Below are 19324 nucleotides of genomic sequence, written 5' to 3'. Positions count from 1 at the left end.
CATTTTTTAAAAAAAAATCACTATAATTTTGTCAGTAAAGCCATCTTTTAAACAACATTCAACTTAAGATGCATAGCATTAAGAGTTTTTTTGGCTATTGATTCCCATGATTTAAAAAATGCTTCAAATTGCAGTTGTAACATGTTACTCAGAGCAACACAGCACAGATTTAAATAATACAAAATGTTGCTCTAAAATTACTGTGACAATCTTTAGATTATGAGCAAGTAATTTAAGGAAGGATTCAACTTCTAAAACAATGGATAAAAATCAAATGATCTGAATAGCATTTAATCTCACAATTGGCTTTAAGTGGTTTATGACAATTTTTTTTATTACGTGAATATTCGCTCATCTTAAATTAACGCTCAGGAGCATTAAAACGCTGAGATGTACAACCTAGCTTTGAACCTAGAGATGATCTGCAAGCATTTTGGTGGATTAAGTCATGAAATGAAGGCAAATAACCAGAATCTTACAGCACAGAGACAACTCTTCAGTCCATCACTGTGCAGCTGCCAGATTATTAGAACTCAGATTTTAAAGATGTGCATCGTTTTAAAAGTAAAGGCTGGAGCATGTTGATCAATGCAAGTCTTTTTCAGCCCCTATTCAACACTTACTTCTCTCTCACGCGTACTGTGGCTTTTACACAAATGCCAGCTTACAGAATTTGCAGTGAGAAAAACTGAGGAGAAGAATAACATTACAGTTGTGCAGAAACTTTTCACATGTGCTTGGACTACAGAATTCTTCAGCTAAAGAGATTGCAGATTTCACAATTTCAGTGGTACAGGAGGGATTTGGATGGTCCTGGTACAGGAATCACAAGGTTAGTATGCAGCCACAGCAAGCGATTAGGAAGGCAAATGGAACATTGGTGTTTATTGCAAGGGGAATGGAATATAAAAGTGGGGAAATTTTACTGTAGCCGTACAGGACTTTGGTGAGAGTATTTTTAAAAATTCATTCATGGCACGTGGGCATTGCTGGCTAGGCCTTGTTCAGTGGGCATTTAAGAGTCAACCACATGCTCTGGAGTCACCTGTAGGCCAGATCAGGTAAGGATTGGAGATTTCCTTCCCTAAAGGACATTAGTGAACCAGGTGGGTTTTTACGACAATCGGCAATGGTTCCACGGTTGTTATCAGACTCTGAATTCCATATTTTTATTGAATTCAAATTTCACCATCTGCCACGTGGGATTCAAACACGGGTCCTCAGAGCATTACCCTGGGTCTTTGGAGTACTAGTCAATGACAGTACCATTGTGCCACCGTCTCCCCTTATCGGGAATGCTCTGTACAGTTTTGGTGTCCTTATTTGAAAAAAAAGATATAATTGTGTTAGAAACAGATCAGAGAAGGTTCACTCGACTCATTCCTGGGATGTGGGGGTTATCTTTTGAAGAAAGGTTGAACAGTTTGGGCCTATACCCATTGGAGTTTATAAAATCCTGAGGGGATCTGATTGAATGGTGGAGCAGGCTCGAAGGACTGAATGACCTACTCCTGCTCCTATGTCCTTTTTTCCTATATTGCTAACTGCCAAGACCAGCAGGGGAAAAAGTCACTTTATGGACAGCATGGAGTTACAAATTAGGATCCATTTCAGTGAATTTTAACAGGACATTCTAAAATTTCATTTTTAATACAATTTTAATAACGGGTCTTAACTTCCAACTAGCGTTGGAAAGTGCTGGCCCGCAGAAATAAATGCACATTTACTTGGTCTTGAAAACTGTGTTGCCAATTCTGTTCGCTGGAGCTGCTTGGGGCCTGCGTCGAAAGAATCCTCGCAGGCCCCAAGGAAGTTTAGATCCAGCGTATTCAAGGAGGCCATGCTCCCTTTTTTTTTAAACAGCACTTGCTGTCGTAAAGTACCTAAGTTTAAAGGGTCAGGGAAATTGACAGGCCAGGGAGAAGGTAAGTGTCTAAGGTAAGCGAATAGGATTTGGGGGTTGGGGGTATCTGGAGGTCAGAGGGTCTGAGGTCTGGGGGAGGATGTCCAGAGGTTGGGGTGTCCGAGGCTGGGGGCCCAGAGGTCAGGTGGGGGGAGATGGTGTCTGGATGTCGGGGCGAAGAGGTGGGGGCTTTCAGAGGTCAGAGGGTTTGAGGTCTGGGTGAGGGGTTGGGGTCCAGGAGGGGGGAAAGAGATGGGCTTGTTGGAAAGGGGGAGGGGGTGTGTGTGTGTGTGGTGGTGTGGAGGTGGTGTCTGAAGGTCAGGGTAAGGTGGGGGAGCTTTCAGAGGACAGGGGGTTTGAGGTCTGGGCTGGGGGTGTGGGAGATGGGATTGTCGGAGGTCGGGGGTGGAGGTGTGGGGGAGTCCCATGGGGTTGGTTGGATCTTTACTACAGTTAACCAGAAGTTAGAAGAGGTTTTAATTTTTCTAATTTTTTTTCTGGGTAACTGCTGGTATAACCCCGGCAGAATCAAAGTTTGCAATTTAAATTGCATTTTCGGATGGTTCCCAGCACGGTGCAATTGGCACTTCTGGGCATTTGCCATGCATGCCCTTGCATGGGAACTTGCCAGAGGGATTCCCTAGCGCATCTTTGGGGTACCCCCCCAAATCCGATGCTGGGGAACGGGAAAGTTACAGGCCATTATATCGTATCCATTCTCAGATTTTGCAGTTCATGATTTAATTTTGTTTAAAATAGACAACTAGAAACCTCTAACTGTAAAATTTTAGCAGAGGTAGGGAGATGGAAAATGGAAGGGAGGAAAAGAACAACTTGGGCATCAAGACACAACAACAGAAAAATCCATCAGGTAATGGACAAATACATCGACTGTTGTACAAAGGGTACTTTGGAATCGCACTAAATTCTACTGAACACCATGCCAAAATTGTGCTGTTACAATGCAAGAGTAGTGAAAATATGATTAAAGGTAATGGCCAAGATACAAATGCTTTTTAATTAAGTACAGAAATAGTAATACAATGAACAGTTGCTGTTAATGAAAACTGCTCGAGGGTGTAACGCATGACTTGAAATTAAATGAGATAGCATGTTGGAACACATGCCAGTGGGCAGAAAACAACTATCCCCAATGTGTTTAGTTTAGAATGTCAATTGTAAATGTTGCAAGGGAAAAACAATCACCAGGGCAATTGTTGCAAATCTCCTGATAACTGCTTTGCAACATTTTATCACGATAACAAAAATTAAAGGATGGAAGGGCAACAATAGGTTTAATTAATTTGTATTAGCTGTGTTCCTCATGTAGAGGATAATCAATTCTGCAATTCTACTGGAAATAGCGTGCCAAATTATATTTTAAAAGTAAAATAAGACACCAGGGACAGAGGGCGAACTTTGCTAAGAGAACCTCATGTGGTAATCAACGTACAGTAATAGTCGCTCCAAGATTTAAGCATCCATCTGATGTTTAAAAAATAGAAACAATACACTAATTTTAAAGAAACCTAGATGCCAAGATATCTGTAGAGAAGAGAAGACTAAAGATTAGAGAAGATAACTTTATAAGTGTTTCATGTTTCAGATTTATGTTTTATGTTTCAGATCACCAACTGCCTGCTTCTGCTATAAAATCTATAACATTGCTTTACCACTAGAGGGAACAATTGCACACAATCAATGGCAGCAATTTAATACTGTAGAGCAGTGGTAGGCAACCTGCGACCCATCAGGGCTCTGATTGTGGCCTGCAAAACATTTTGTTGACCGTTGCCCGAAGGATTGCCAGATTCCACCTACATTGTTTTTTTTTCCTACCGGTATAACTAAAGCGATATGCATGCAATGCAAAGGCACGTGAAGTGAGGTGCCTGCTGATTGCCCACAACATTGGCTGTGAGAGCTGCGCACTCCCTCTGCGACCAATCAAATCACTGTTAGGTTCAAGCGGCTAAAGAGGAAATGTATACGAGAACTTTGATTGAATACCCCTGCTCAATTCTCTGGCATTGCATTGCAAAATTGATGTCAATCTTTGGATCAACATACACACGTGAGCAGACTTTTTCTGCTATGGGACAGATTAAATGCAAGTATAACAGACTAACGAATGGAAATCTCAGTGCTGAATTGCGAAGCATCTGCATATCTGAGTCCTACTCTAAAAAGTCTATGGAAGACAGATCCAACCAGAAGTTCCACTGAGTATGATGCAAGGAAAACGTAAAATTTTTTTTTTTTTGCCATTTGAAGTTGATGACAGCTCTATTAGTATGAATATTAAGCATTTTCTATACCTTATTTTGAAATATTTGGCATGTATCAAATGTATTTAATCTTATTCGTTGTGTCATGGTTAGCGCGCGTGCCCGATTTCAATCTTACGGCCCACTGAGATGGGTGGGTGGGGGGGGGGGGGGACACTCACGCAGCCCACTCACTAGCCTAGGTTGCCCATCACTGTCTGGTGATATTGCTGAAAAGAGATAGAGACATGTCACCAAAGCCTTTTGTCTTGCACTCATCAGGACAAACACAAGATTGCCAAATTTCAAACCATCACGATAATTTTCACAATGATTCAGCCCAATCGCTGAATCACATCTAACAGTAGATATTTTATTTAGGTTTCGCAAGCACGACTAGTATGGTCTGCACTCTATTACAAACAGCCCACCACACAATTGAGCAACGTTGCGTATGAATTTCAGTGTCACTGTGATGCAAGGTACATATATCATAACTCCAAAAGATCGGCAGGTCGAATCAGACACGTGCTTCTGTTTCTGATAGGCAGAGTATAAATGTGCTCACCCAGCCCATGCTTGCGAAACCCAAAACAAAACATCTACTGTTGGATGTAATTCCATGATTGTCAGCACATGCTGAACTATCCTGAGTGCGCTAATAGTTACACCAACAACCAATTTAGGATAAAGGCAAAATACTGCAGATGCTGGAAATCTGAAACAAAAACAAAAAACGCTGGAAAAACTCAGCAGGTCTGATAGCATCTGTGGAGCGAAAGACAAGTTAACGTTTCAAATCCGTATGACTCTTCAGAGCTCTGAAGAAGTCATACAGATTCGAAACGTTAACTCCCTCTCTCTCCAGAGATGCTGTCAGACCTGCTGAGGTTTTCCAGCCTTCTTTGTTTTTGTTACCAATTTAAGATAATCAGTTAAGCTCGCAACATGGCTCATTTACACTTGCTAGAAATGACATACATTCATATGCAGGGAGCCATTTTCTGCAAACAAAAAGAAGGTTCAAGCCTTGAGCCTCTTTTGAATCAAATACATGTTGTTTTATCCAGGCAACACCAATCAGCAACTTTATCTCCTATAGTATAAATTGTTGTAAATGTTTGAAATTTGGCATTCTTGCATTTGTCCTGATGAGTGCAAGATGAAAAGGCTTGGCAATGTGTCTCTCTTTTCAGCAATAGTCAAGTTCTGTCCTACCAAGTGACAAGATTTGTGAAATTATTTATATGTGCTAACAATGTTGAAAAGTGCACCTTGTAACATTCCTGTGCTAGTGAAACATCAGTGTATTCCAACAGCCAGCAATCATTTCAGTTCTTACCAAGTTCTAAACCGTTGCTTTGTAAGGAGAGAGATGTAGGTGTGGGATAGGAGTACAATTTACAAGACCATCTGCTAACCTCACAGATTCTTACATTTCAGTATAATGCACTGAACACTTTCCACACAAAATGAATTTATGGAAGTTGCTAGCTAGGACGTTATGGTCAAAGGCAATTGCTTTGATTTTCCCAACTTGAAGTATTAGCTATTTGGTAAACAGGTCACTGGGTAAGGATTTTTTAGGTTTTATTTAAACATATATGAAATATATGCAGAACAATATCAGGAATATTTTATGAACACATGCTTGAACCTCTTATCTGACTAAACAATAAAGAAACATCACAACAAAATGAAGCGGTTCCAAGATTCAGACAGCATGCAAACTTTTCCAGAGTGTTGAGAAAGGTTACTTGATTGCTTGTGTAGCATCAAATTAGGGGTGTGGGCAAATGAACCTGAAATGTCATGGTACTACAAAAGCAAAATATTGCAGACGCTAGAACTTTCAGTAGGTCAGGGAGCATCTATGGAAAAAAACAGGGTTAACATTTCAGGTCAACATCGACCCAAGGAGTCACTGCTACAGTACTGTTCCATGACACCAGCATTACATTGGTTCAAACATGGACAAAAGAACTGAATTTCAGAGGTAAGGTGAGAATGACTCTGTTCCAAGGCATCACTGCAGGAGTTCCTCAGGATAGTGTCCTAGGCCCAACCATCTTCAGCTGCTTCATCAATCTATTAAAGTCAGCCCTTGAGCCAACATTTTTCTAGATCAATAGATATGGTAGGGTGGTCATGTTACTTGTTTAGTATTAGAGATATAGGCTAATAATCCAAGCGAACTCAAATTCAAATCTTATCACAGCAGTTTGAGAACTTTAATTCAGTCCAAAACAAAATGGGAAACAAAAACATGGAACCAATATGAAGCTGTGTGAGTGCACTAGTGTCCTTTTAGGAAGGGGACCAGCTAACCTAATTCAGTCTGGTCTTTATGTTACTCCAGTCCCACATCAGTGGTTGTCTCTTAACATCCCTCTTATTAGCCTAGCAAACCACTTAGTTACTTGAAACCAATGCAACAGGTCAACAAGGCAGCCCACCACCTACTCAGGGCAATAAAGGCCTAGGCAATAAATCTCAGCTTCATCAGATTAACAAAATCTCACACACCCATCAGACCTGTCCTTACCAACCTACATTGGCTCTCAATCACTTAACAGCTCAAATTTTAAACCTCCAACCACATTAAGCTCTCTCTTCCTCTAGCATTGGCAGCCATGCTGTTGGCCATGTAGATCCTATTTTCAGGAATTTCCTCCCTAAACCTCTTCACCTCACCATTTCTCTCTCTCCTGCAAGACCCACCTATTTGACTAGATTTTGCTCATCCTTCCTAATATAACTCGGTTCAGTTCTACTTATTTATGTTTACAACTCACAAAAGCACCATTCTGAAGAAGAGTCATACGGGCTCGAAACGCTAACTCTGTCTTTCTCTCTACAGATGCTGTCAGACCTGCAGAGTTTTTCCAGCAACTTTTGTTTTTGTCACAAAAGCATTGAACAGCTTTCTATGTCAAAGGTGCAGCATAAAGTACTGTTGTTGAACACATTTAAAAATGGAATCAAGTGATCGGATTTTCAGCCTGCTGAATAAAGGTTTTTAAAACTCAACACCGCTAGGTTCATCAAGCGGTAATTATGTACATAAAGCATTAATAAAATAAACTAATTAAATAACTATAAATTAAAGTTCTTACAAGAGTTTGTTGCTGTTGCTGCAGAGCCATTTGCTGTTGAACGGACGCTTGTGCCATCATCTGCCGCAAAGCTGCTTGTTGCTGCATGGCTGTTGCGTACTGTTGCTGAAGATAGTAGTTTTGCATCATCTGCTGCTGGGCCTGCTGCATTACCTGGTAGCGCTAAATTAGTACAGAGTACAGCATTAGTGCAAGTTCTTTAGGTTTAGAGAAAAAAAAAACTGGAGTTTCAGGCTTTATTATTTTAATTTTACCATTTTATTTTTTGACAGCACCTTCCAAACCTATGATCTTTACTACCGTAGAAGGACAAGGGCTGCAGATGCTGGGGGAACATTGCCACCTGCAAGTTACTCTCCAAGCCTCAGACCATTCTGACCTTGAACTATATCATCGTTTCTTCACTGTCATGGGGTCGAAATCTTGGAACTCCCTTCCTAACAGCACTCTGTGTACCTACACCACAAGGACAATAGCAGTTCTAGGCAGCAGCTCATCACCATCTTCTCAAGGGCAATTAGGGATAGGCAAAAAAATGCTGGCATAGCTAGTGACGCCCATTTCTTGTGAACGAATAAGTACAAAAACTATACATGTATACAACAGAATTCAACTGCTTTCATTCAGTAGTCATGGTCTAGGACATACTACAGTTTCAGTCATGGCTACATTTAATTCTTTCACAGGATGTAGACATTGCTGTAAAAACCGGCATTTATTACCCATGTATAATTGCCTTCAAGGAGGGGGTGATCAGGGGGTGAGCTGCTGCAGTCCACGTAGGAACATTACTCCCAACATTGTTAAGTAGGGATTTCCGGGGTTTTGACTCAGCAACGATGAAGGAACATAATATATTTCCGAGGCAGGGAGGTATGTGACTTGGAGGTGATGGTGTTCCATGCCTCTGTTGAACTTCTAGGTGGTAGAGGTCGCAGGTTTGGGACATGCTATTGGAAAAGCCTTGGCAAGTTTCTGTAGTGCAGCTGCTAAATGATGCATAGTGCAGACAGTGTACCAGTGGTGAAAAGAATGAATTTTTATAATGGTGGATGGGGTACCAATGAAGCAGGTTACTTTTATCCTTTCATCCAGATAACTGAACAGTATTCCAACACACTCCTGAATTGTGTCTTATAGATGGTGGAAAGAATGTGAATAGTCAATGGCTGAGTCATTCAATGTGGATACCCAGCCTTTGCTCTGCTCTTGTAGCCCCATTATTTGTGTGGCTGGTTCACTTAAGTTTTGGGCCAATGGCGATTCCCAGAATCTTGATGGTAGGGGATTTGACAATGATAATGCTACTGAATATCATGGGGAAGCAGTTAGACTTTCACTTGTTGCAGATGGTCTTTGCTGGCCACTTGTGTGGAGCAAATGTTACTTGTCATCATCAGCCCAGCTTGAACAGTGTCTAGGTCTTGCTACATACAGACACGGACTGCTTCACTGTTTGAGGAGTTGTGAATGGAACTGAATATTGCGCAATCAAACATTCCCACTTCTAACTTTATGATGAAGGGAAGGTCGCTGATGAAGCGGCCAAGACAGTTTTGTCCCAAGTAACTCTGCTCCATTGTCCTCAGGCTGAGACGATTGGCCTCCAACAACCACAACAATCTTCATTTGCGCTGGTATGACTCCAGTCAGAAGAGAGTTTTCCCCAATTCCCATGGATTTCAATTTTGCTAGGGCTCCTTGAATCAGTCAATTGCTGCCTTTAATATCAAGAATAGTCACGCTCACCTCATCTCTGGAATTCAGCTCCTTTGGCCATTTGTGGACCAAGGCTGTAATGTGGTTCTGGCATAACCCAAACTAAACATTGACGAAGGAGTAAGTGACACCTGATAGCACTACTGATTACACCTTCCATCACTCTGCTGACGAGTAAACTTATGGAGCCATAACTGACTGGATTAGATTTGTCCCGCTTTTTCTCAATTGGACATGCTAGCAATTTTCCACTTTGTAGATGCCAGCATTATAGCTGTGCTAGAACAGCTTGGCTAGAGGTGTGGTTAGTCAGTTATCAGTACTAAAACAAGGGTGCTGTTTGGGTTGATAGCCTTAGCTGATGCCAATGAACTCTGGCATTGCTTGGTGACACACTGAAGTGATCGAAGATAGGCACCTGTGATGCTGGGGACCCCAGGAGAAGACAAAGTGCTTAAGTGCTAGTCTTTGCTATTATTAAAGATAGGGATGGTCATGAAGCCTCCTTTGCCCACTAGTTGTTTAATTGTTCACTCTCTGCAAGAGAAACTCAGCTAGTCTCACCCCTCACACTTTCCCTGCGGTCAAGCAAATTTTCTCTCTTCAGGTGCTTATCCAATTTCCTTTCGAAAGCCCCATTTAAGTCTGCCGGCACCACGCTCTTGTGCAGTGCATTCTAGATTCTAAACAGCTGCTGTGTAAAAAATTGTTTTTCGCAATGGTAGTTTTGCAAATCCTCTGGTTTTTACCCTTCTGCCAATGGGAACAATTTCTCTCTGTCTATAGACCTTATGATTTTTAACACTTCTATCAAATATCCTCTCAACCGTCTCTGCTCTAAGGAGAACCACCTCAGCTTCACTTTAGGGAAACGGGAACATGGTGGCAACGTTACTAAACTAGTAATCCAGAGGCCAGATTAATTCTTCGGAGAAAGGAGTTCAAACTCCACCATGGCATCTGGAGGAATTTGAATTCAACTAAATAATAAATCTGGAATAAAATATCATGAAACTAATGAATTGTTGTAAAAATGTACCTGGTTCACCAATGCCCTTCAGGGTAGGTCACCCTTACCTGTCTGGCCTGTTGTCTTAGACTAGTCAAGCAACAGCCTGACATTGTATGTATGATTGAGAGTATGACTATTTCCCATACACCACCATCACCATCCCTGGGTATGTCCTGTCCCACCAGCAGGATAGAGCCAGCAGAGGTGGTAGCACAGCAGTAAACAGTCAGGAGGGAGTTGCCTGGGGTGGTCCTCAACATCACCTCCAGGCCCCATGACGTCTCATGGCATCAGGTCAAACATGGGCAAGGAAACCTCATGCTGATTACCATGCACTGCCCCCCTCAGCTGATGAATCAATACTCTATGTTGAACACCACTGGGAGGAAGCACCAAGGGTGGCAAGGGCGCAGAATGTACTCTGGGTGGGGGACTTCACGTCCATCACCAAGAATGGCTCGGTAACACCACTACAAACCGAGCTGGCCGAGTCTAAAGGACATAGCTGCTAGACTGGGTCTGCGGCAGGTGGTGAGGGAACCAAGAGGGATAAACATACTTGACCTCATCCTCACCAATCTGCCTGTTGCAGATGCATCTGTCCATGACAGGATTGGCAGGAGCGACCACAACACAGTCCTTGTGGAGGCAAAGGTTAATCCCCACATTGTGTAGTGTGGCACAATGGGAGAGATTTTGAACAGATCTAGCAACTCAAGGTTGTGCAACCATGAGGCATGGGGGCCATCAGCAACTGCAGCATTGCACATAACCACAATCTGTAACCTCATAGACCAGCATATCTCCCACTCTACCATCCCACCAAGCCAGGAGATCAATCCTGGTTCAATGAAGGGTGCAGGAAAGCATGCGAGGAGCAGCACCAGTAATACCTAAAAATGAGGTGTCAACTTGGTGAGGCTACAACACAGGACTACGTGCATGCCAAATAGCATAAGCAGCAGGCGACAGACAGAGCCAAGCAATTTCGCAAACAGCGGATCAGATCTAAACTCTGCAGTCCCGCCACATCCAGTGGTGAATGGTGGTGGACAATTGAACAACTCAATGGAGGAGGAGGTTTCACAACTACCTCCATCCTCAATGGTGGGGGAACTCAGCACGTCAGTGCAAAAGATAAGATTTAAGCACTTGTTACAATATTCAGCCAGAGTGCCGAGTGGATGATCCATTTCAGCCTCCTCCGGAGGCCCCCAGCATCACAGATGCCAGTCTTCAGCCAATTCAATTCACTCCACATGATATCAAGAAATGGCTGAAGACACTGGATATTGCAAAGGCTATGGGCCCTGACAATATTGCGGCAATAATATTGCAGACGTGCTCCAGAACTTGCTGCACCCTAGCCAAGCTGTTCCAGTATGGCTACAACACTGGCATCTACCCAGCAATGTGGAAAGTTGCCCAGGCACGGGCTGTACACAAAAAGCAGGGCAAATCCAACCTGGCCAATTATTGCCCCATCAGTCTACTCTCGATCATCAGAACGACTACCAATCGGCGCTTCCTCAGCAATAACCTGCTCACTGATGCTTAGTTTGGATTCTGCCAGGGTCAGTCAGACTTTGACCTCATTTCAGCCTGGGTTCAAACATGGACTGAACTCCCGAGCTAAGGTGAGAGTGACTGCCCTCGACACCAGGAAGCATTTCACCGTGTGACATCAAGGCACATCAGCAAAACTAGAATAAATGGGAATCAGGGGAAAAACTCTCCGTTGGTTGGAATCATCCCTCGCACACAGGAAGATGGTTGTGGTTGTTGGAGGTCAATCGTCACAGTTCCAGGACATTACCCTGAGGAACTCCTGCAGTGGTGTCCTAGGCCCAACCATCTTCAGCTGCTTCATCGATGACCTTCCTTCCATCATAAGGTCAGAAGTGGAATTGTTCATTGATAATTGCACAATGTTCAGCGCCATTCGCGTCTCCTCAGATAATATCCATGACCAAATGAAGCAAGACCTGAACAATATCCAGGCTTGGGCTGACAAGTGGCAAGTAATATTCGGGCCACACAAGTGCCAGGCAACGACTTTCTCCAACAACAAAGAATTTAACCATCACCCCTTGTCCCTCAATCGTATTACCATCATTCAATCCCCCACTATCAACATGGGGGGGAGTTTACCATTGACCAGAAACTCAACTGGACTAGCCATATAAATACTGTGGCCACAAGGGCAGGCCAGAGGCTAGGAATCCTGTGCTGAGTAGCTCACCTGCTAACTCCCCAAAGCTGTCCACAATCTACAAGCCACAAGTCAGGAGTGTGATGGAATATTCTGCAATTGCAGCTCCAACAGCACTCAAGGAGCTTGACACCTTCCAGGACAAAGCAGCCTGCTTGATTGGCATCCCATCCACAAACATCACTCCCTCTACCACCAATGCACAGTGGCAGGAGCGTGTACCATCTACAAGATGCGCTGCACCCAGTACAGGGGGGGGGGGGGCAGGAGGGAGGACCACCTCCTCATGAACCTGCTCCTGGGCCTGGCCAAGTTGGCCATTAACAGGCAGCGGGCGATCGAGGGGGTCGTCTGACCCGACTGTCTGCTCCTCTTCCGCAGCTACGTTCGTGGCCGGGTATCCATGGAGGGTGAATACGTGGTGGCTGCTGGCACTGTCGAAGCCTCCTGCGCCTGGTGGACACTGCGGGGACTGGGGTGTTTTATAGACCCTTTTGATCACATTTTGGTTTGACAATTGTATGTTTCCTTTGAATTTTGTCTTTTGTTATTGCAGTTTCTCTTTAAGGGGCTGCTTTTACTTTGTCCCTGATTTTGTTAATTTAGTTTAATTGTTTTGACTGAAAAGAGTTACAAGATGCATTGCAGGAACTCACCAAGGCTCCTTAGACAGCGCCTTCCAAACCCACGACTGCTACCATCTAAAAGGACAAGAACAGCATACATGTGGGAACATTATCACCTGGAAGTTCCCCTCCAAGCCACACACCATCCTGACTTGGAAATATATCGCCGGTCCTTCACTGTCACTGGGTCAAAATCCTGGAACTCCCTCCCTAACAGCACTGTGGGTGTACCTACACCACATGGACTGCCATGGCTCAAGAAGGCAGCTCACCATCACCTTCTCAAGAGCAATCAGTGATGGACAATAAATACTGGCCTAGCCAGCGATGCCCACGTCCTGTAAATGAATAAAAAAAGTGACTCCAAATTCACACCAATCTGTGATGTAACTGCCCTCTGAAATTGCATTCCCAATGAAGGGTCATCACCAAGCTAAAACATTTACTTTTTCTCTCCATAGATGTTACCTGACCTGCAGATTATTTCCAGTATTTTCTGTTGTTTCTGATTTTCAGCATCTGCTGAATTTTCCTTTTGTGAAACAAATTTGCCTATCACAAATCCATGCTGGATTTTACTAGTTAATCCACAACTTTGTCCTGGATTATCATTTCTAAAAGCTTTCCAACCACTCAGGTTAAACTGACTTGCTATTAGTTGTTTGATTTATCCTTGCACCTTTTTTTTGAAGGGTAAAATATTTGCAATTCTACAGTTCTCTGACTCCAACTCTAAAAATAAGGATGATTTTAATTTGTGGCCAACACTTCTGCAATTTCCACCCTTACTTCTCTTAGCGTTCTCACATACATTCCATCCAGTCCCAGTCACGTATCAACTTTAAGCTAGCAAATACCTCCTCCATCAATTTTTAACACTTCCAGTATCTCAACTCCCTTCTCCTTCACTATGACTTTGACAGCATCTTCTTCCTTGATAAAGACAGGTGCAAAAGTACTCATTTACTTTCTTAGCCATGTCCTCTTTTCTGCTTTTCAGTTGCTGATAGAGCAGGGGTGCACCCAACCTTTTCACTATTCAGACATTTGAGTCTTTTGGATTCCCTTTTAATTTAGCTGCTTGACTTTCTCTTTGCCTCTCTCAATTTCATTTTTCACGATCCCTCTGAGCTTTCTATATTCAGCCTGGTTCCTTCCTGCATTTTCAACCTGACATCTGTCATCAATCTCCTTTTTCTGCTTCATCTTAAGTTGGCCTAAAAGGCAGAATCTGTACGTGCAGCAAGGATTTTGCTTTTATGTGCAACAGGTCAATTTCCGTGCAGATTGTGCTTTAGGTTCATACTTAACAAATTAGCTTGGACCCACAACCAAGGTTTGATTTAGGGGCCAATGCAGACAGAAGGATTGAATTTAATCAGTCTTCGCTGAGTTGAAAAGGGCATATGCTAGTCTACTTTGTGTATTCAATCCTGGAATTGAGAGTTGCTGTCATGCCAGCATTTATTGCCCATTCTTAATTGCCCTAAAGAAGGCAATGTTAAGTCACCTTCTTGAACTTCTGCAGTTTACGTGAAATAGGTACACAGACAATGCTGTTAGGGAGTGTGTACCAGGATTTTGACCCAGTGACAGTTAAGGAACAGTAATATAGTTCCAAGTCAGGATGGTGTGTGGCTTGGAGGGGAACTTTCAGGCGAAGGTACTCCCATGCATCTGCTCCTTTTGTTCTTCTAGATGGTAGAAGTCATGGGTTTGAAAACTGCTGTCAAAGGAGGCCTGGTGAGTTGCTGCACGTATCTTGTATGTGGTACACACTGCTGCCACTGTGCATCTGTGGTGGTGGATGAGATGCCAATCAAGCAAACTGCTTTGGCCTGGATGCCACAAACTTGAGTATTGTTGGAACTGCACGAAGCCTTTTAGATGGCAGATGAACTTTGAGCAGTCAGGAGGTGCACATTTCGAGAACTCCCAGCCTCCGACCTACTCTTGCAGCCACAGTTAAGTTTCTAGTCAATGCTAAACCCCAGAATGAGGGGGGGATCCAGCAATGGCATTGTTGTTGAATGCTAAGGGCAGATGTTTAGGTTCTCTCTTGGAGATTATCCTTCCCTGGCACCTGTGGTGTCAATGTTACTTGCCACTCATCAGCCCAAGCCTGAATGTACAACTCAATCCTCCCTTCTCTCCCCCCTAGCAAAGTATGATAGTTTGCATTCTCTTAGTTCCAAAGAAAAATATACAATCAATGTAGCCATATCCTATTTGAACATGAATTATGCATATTTTTATCTCCAATCAAAACAAGTGACTACCTAGAGCCAAGAACACAGGCTAACCTAAATATAAGGTCTGACAACCGTGATATCTGCACTCATTTGAGGGAATGCACCAGTAGTAAAAAAACCTCAAGTATGAGAACTTATGAAATTATATTCTGACAATCTTAAGCAACGTGGAATCTTGTGGCTGACTTGAGTACCAAGCCAAATGTGCTGAGTCAAGCATCAGAAGTTGATGCTCATTAAGTGCGCAGATGACAGCAACACAGAAGTTACTGTTTTAACTGCAAGAAACTTCAGTTTGCTTGAATTGAGAGGTTACACAGGCAACAGTTATTTATATGTAGTATGTTTAGCTGATTACTTGCACAGTTACATTCAGGAAATCAACTATAATCCTAGAATCAGTAAGCATGGCTTAAATGGTACGCTAATTTAGTTCCCACTTTATCTTACAGCTGTCTTTTATTTTACACATCCCCCAGGTTTAATATTTATGGATAGCAATAGACAGGTTGACAGCAAACTGGGGTAGCAGAGTTGGATGGAATATGGGATTTTTTCTGCATTCATAGGCCAATATGCTGTGAGATATAAAATTGAGGCTATACAATGCCAACACTAGCATCAAAGTGGCATGCTTGCATAAAGAGTATGTTATAAAAGTGTAATTATGAATCTTGATTCGAAGAAGTTGTCCCAGAAAGTTCACAGAAATACAAGTTTTAATACATGGTAGATGGTTATAGAATTAAGATATCTACAACCTCAATAGTAATGTGTGGCCACCAGATGTATCATAAGCAAACCTGGACCCTCTTGGACAAAGAACTGGAGCAGAAATGTGTGCGATCTTTTAAGGTTTCATAATACACAAAGGATAAAAAGAATTTCCTGCCATCAAAAAAGCTCTCTTCCATTTCATAGTATATGCCTTGGGGTATGGAGGAATTATCTGATGTTATAAGAGTGTCCACAACAAAACAAGATCACCTTAAAGTGGTAATACCTCACAGCTGCCACACAAACATTCAAAGTGTTATCACCACATCTGGAAAAATAAATCTAACAGAGAGCTGAAGTTACCTGATGCTTAGAAGTTTCTAGAAAGGCAGAAAACAATGTGGTCATCAGCTATACTGAGGTTCTGAAATTTCCCATAAAACAGGAAAAGTGTTTAACTCAACTTTTAAGAGGTAGGAGTTCAGAGTTCCACTGGCACATTCTGTATTCTCAATCTATTTTGGGCACAGAAAACATCAATGCCAGATTTTTGGAATCTATCAAAGAGCACCAGACACCCAATTTATTTAACAGTTTGCCACAATTTAGTTTGTCCACCAGAGCGTGCCTGCATGCATCTGAATATAATCCCTCACGAATGCAATATTTGGAAGGTGATTTTTGGCTGACTCCACACATCTAGGTTCAAGTCTCTTTGCTGATGAGCATTTCAGCTGACAAAGCAAGTGTCAAACTGTTATTCAGCTTACAGTCACGAGATCAAAACCAACCACCTGCATATGCTCACAGATCTGAACTGCAAAAAAATCTTTTAGTGCTCAGCCTAAAAGTTGAGAATGGGAACTTTGCACTGGAGAGTCTGGGTCTGCCAAACTTTGATAAAGCCGATTCCTGATTACAAGGAATGCAAGAATCGTCATATGTCAGGATTATGTTTTGCATAGTTTAGTTGAAATACAACAGTTTTTCCTTGATTTTTCACTGATACTAGTTCTTTGATCCAACAGCTATTATCTTGGCACTAGGGGAATAGTTATTTTGATTATCCTGGCAGCTCTGATATGAAGCTTCAGGTTAAGATGCCTTACGATGCATGTTCATTTGAAGATCACCATCAAGCTACTACCTACTTGTTTGCTAGATCATCAGGCAACAAAGCCACTCAGTCACAAGGTACCAGCCAACCCATTGGGTGGTACCAAAAAACAAAGCAAAGGCCCTAGAAATGCACATCAGGCATTGTTCTGCCTACAGAAGTCAAGACGCTATCTTGTTTCTTTTAAGACAAAGGAGCCTCCATCGTAGCTGAGGACATTGGATAGTTTCACCAGCTCTGGCACTTGGTCATATATTTAAAGAAGCAGAGGTGGTGCACAGCCTGCCCAATTGGGCAACTGGCTATGTCCCCAACAACAAAGTCCCTTTCTAGCTTAAGAGTCTGTGTCTCTTGGCCTTTGGTGAAAGGGACTAACTTGGTACTTAATAAATTTGCAAGATGACTGAGCAAGTGGCATTGCTGTTGATAACAGCAGTGAATGTTTCAACTTGAAGTTCTTTAGACCTAAGCGAAGGCTCAGCTCCTAGAACTTGTAGGATGATAAATACAAAATACTTTTAATTATTATATAGTTCCTTACACTAGCATTGATCAAAGCAGGCTTTAACAGAGATAGATCCTGACTGAAGGATTCAATGCAGTAAAGACTGCACCATGAGGCACAGAATGATGGGGCTTGAAGGAAGTTTAAAAGGAAAAATGTATTGCCTAAAAAAACATGTGTGCTGAACCAAACAGAATGCACCTGCAAAGTGATCATGAAACTCCAATGAATGGATGAGTAGTTCATGAGACCAGCACTGCTGACAATGGGGCAAAAGCACCAAGCAAGATCAATACAAAGACAGTCAATTATAGCAAGTGAAACCATGCAAGTAAATGTTTCAGGGCTTGAAATCTTAAAGGGGATGACCATTTGAAGAAATGGACCAGCCTGTTGGTACTTGGAGGATGAACACAAAAGAGGTATTGAGTACAAAAGCAGGCAATTTATGCTGAACTTTTATAAAGCTTTGGGTTAGGCCACAATAGAGTATTGCATCTAGCTTTGGTCACCATGTTTTTGGTAGAATGTGATGGCCCTTGAGAGGGTGCAGAGGAGATTTACCAGAATGGTTCCAGGGATGAGACAATTTAGCTACAAGTTTAGATTGAAGCAGCTGAGTTTGCTCTTCTTGGAGCAAAGGAGACTGACAGAAGATCTGATAGAGGTGTACAAGATTATGACAGGTTTAAATAAGGTAGACAAAGAAAAGCAATGAGAGAATATTTGCAATGCACCAATCTGCTTTTGGTGATGGCATGGGAAGAAAAACAAAGTATAGTTTTAAATGAAATTGAGCATTACCTGTGCTGCTTGAAGTATTTGCTGTTGCCGGAAATAGGCTTGTTGCTGGTGCAGCAAATACTGCTGCTGAAGTAACAGATGTGCCTGTGGTTTCAGCTGCAGATGCTGCTGAGGCTGTACTGGCTGAATTTGTGCTCGTTGACCAAGTAACTGAGCAATGTGGCCACTACTTGCAGCTGCAACTCCTGTGCAAACCAAAAATTTCAAATGTTTAATATGTTCTGATCATTGTTGTGCTCACAGATCTGAACTGCAAAAAAATCTTTTAGTGCTCAGCCTAAAATTTGCGAATGGGAACTTTGCACTGGAGAGTCTGGGTCTGCCAAATTTTGATAAAGCCGATTCCTGATTACAAGGAATGTAAGAATCGTCATATGTCAGGATTATGTTTTGCATAGTTTAGTTGAAATACAACAGTTTTTCCTTGATTTTTCACTGATACTAGTTCTTTGATCCAACAGCTATTATCTTGGCACTAGGGGAATGGTTATTTTGATTATTCTGGCAGCTCTGATATGAAGCTTCAGATTAAGATGCCTTACGAGCTTCAGGTCCATGAGACCAACAGGAATCGAGCTGCTAGCAATTACTTTTCTCCAACAATATCTAAGCTTCAATATGAAAATGCATGGGTATTATCTGAACATCTTGGGAACTTGAATGTGTAATCCAAATGCGATGCTCAGAAGTTAAAGGTAACTCACTGTGCCAGAACTAAGTTTAGAATTCTCAATTATCACAATTTTCATTATTCACCAGGGTAGGGAAAGAAGGTCTACCTGTAAGTTGATAGAGGTTCCATTTTGCATAGAATATTGATATATTGAATTTTAGCCCTCTTTGATATAGCAAAGCAAATCAATAGACCAAAATAAATTTGTGGCTCCACTCAGATATTGATCCAACTCATATTACAAATACTGTGCGAATCTTCTACATTACTCCGCAGCACTGGTGTAGCATTCTCTTCAACCAAACTTGAAAACAGCATAAAACCAGTGCCAGGAGGATTTTTATGTATGCCAGAGTTAGTGTATTTGAATTTGACAACGCTGCATCAGAGATTATGATGTC

General features: G+C 42.2%; 1 protein-coding gene across 5 annotated transcripts in view; it reads right to left on the bottom strand.

Moving 5' to 3' along the window:
* Window positions 1-19324, bottom strand: part of LOC121270832 (AP2-associated protein kinase 1-like) — a 114582-nt gene that overhangs the window by 8243 nt on the left and 87015 nt on the right. For all 5 annotated transcript variants that reach the window (XM_041176310.1, XM_041176311.1, XM_041176312.1 and 2 more), the window contains 2 exons: window positions 18251-18435; window positions 7287-7448 (listed from right to left, as the gene is read on the bottom strand). In XM_041176310.1, coding sequence (XP_041032244.1) covers window positions 7287-7448; window positions 18251-18435 — 347 coding nt within the window. The remainder of the gene's footprint in view (window positions 1-7286; window positions 7449-18250; window positions 18436-19324) is intronic.

This window comes from Carcharodon carcharias, chromosome 28 (assembly GCF_017639515.1).
Source record: "Carcharodon carcharias isolate sCarCar2 chromosome 28, sCarCar2.pri, whole genome shotgun sequence".
NCBI lineage: Eukaryota > Metazoa > Chordata > Chondrichthyes > Lamniformes > Lamnidae > Carcharodon > Carcharodon carcharias.
This window is presented reverse-complemented; position numbering and strand designations above follow the sequence as displayed.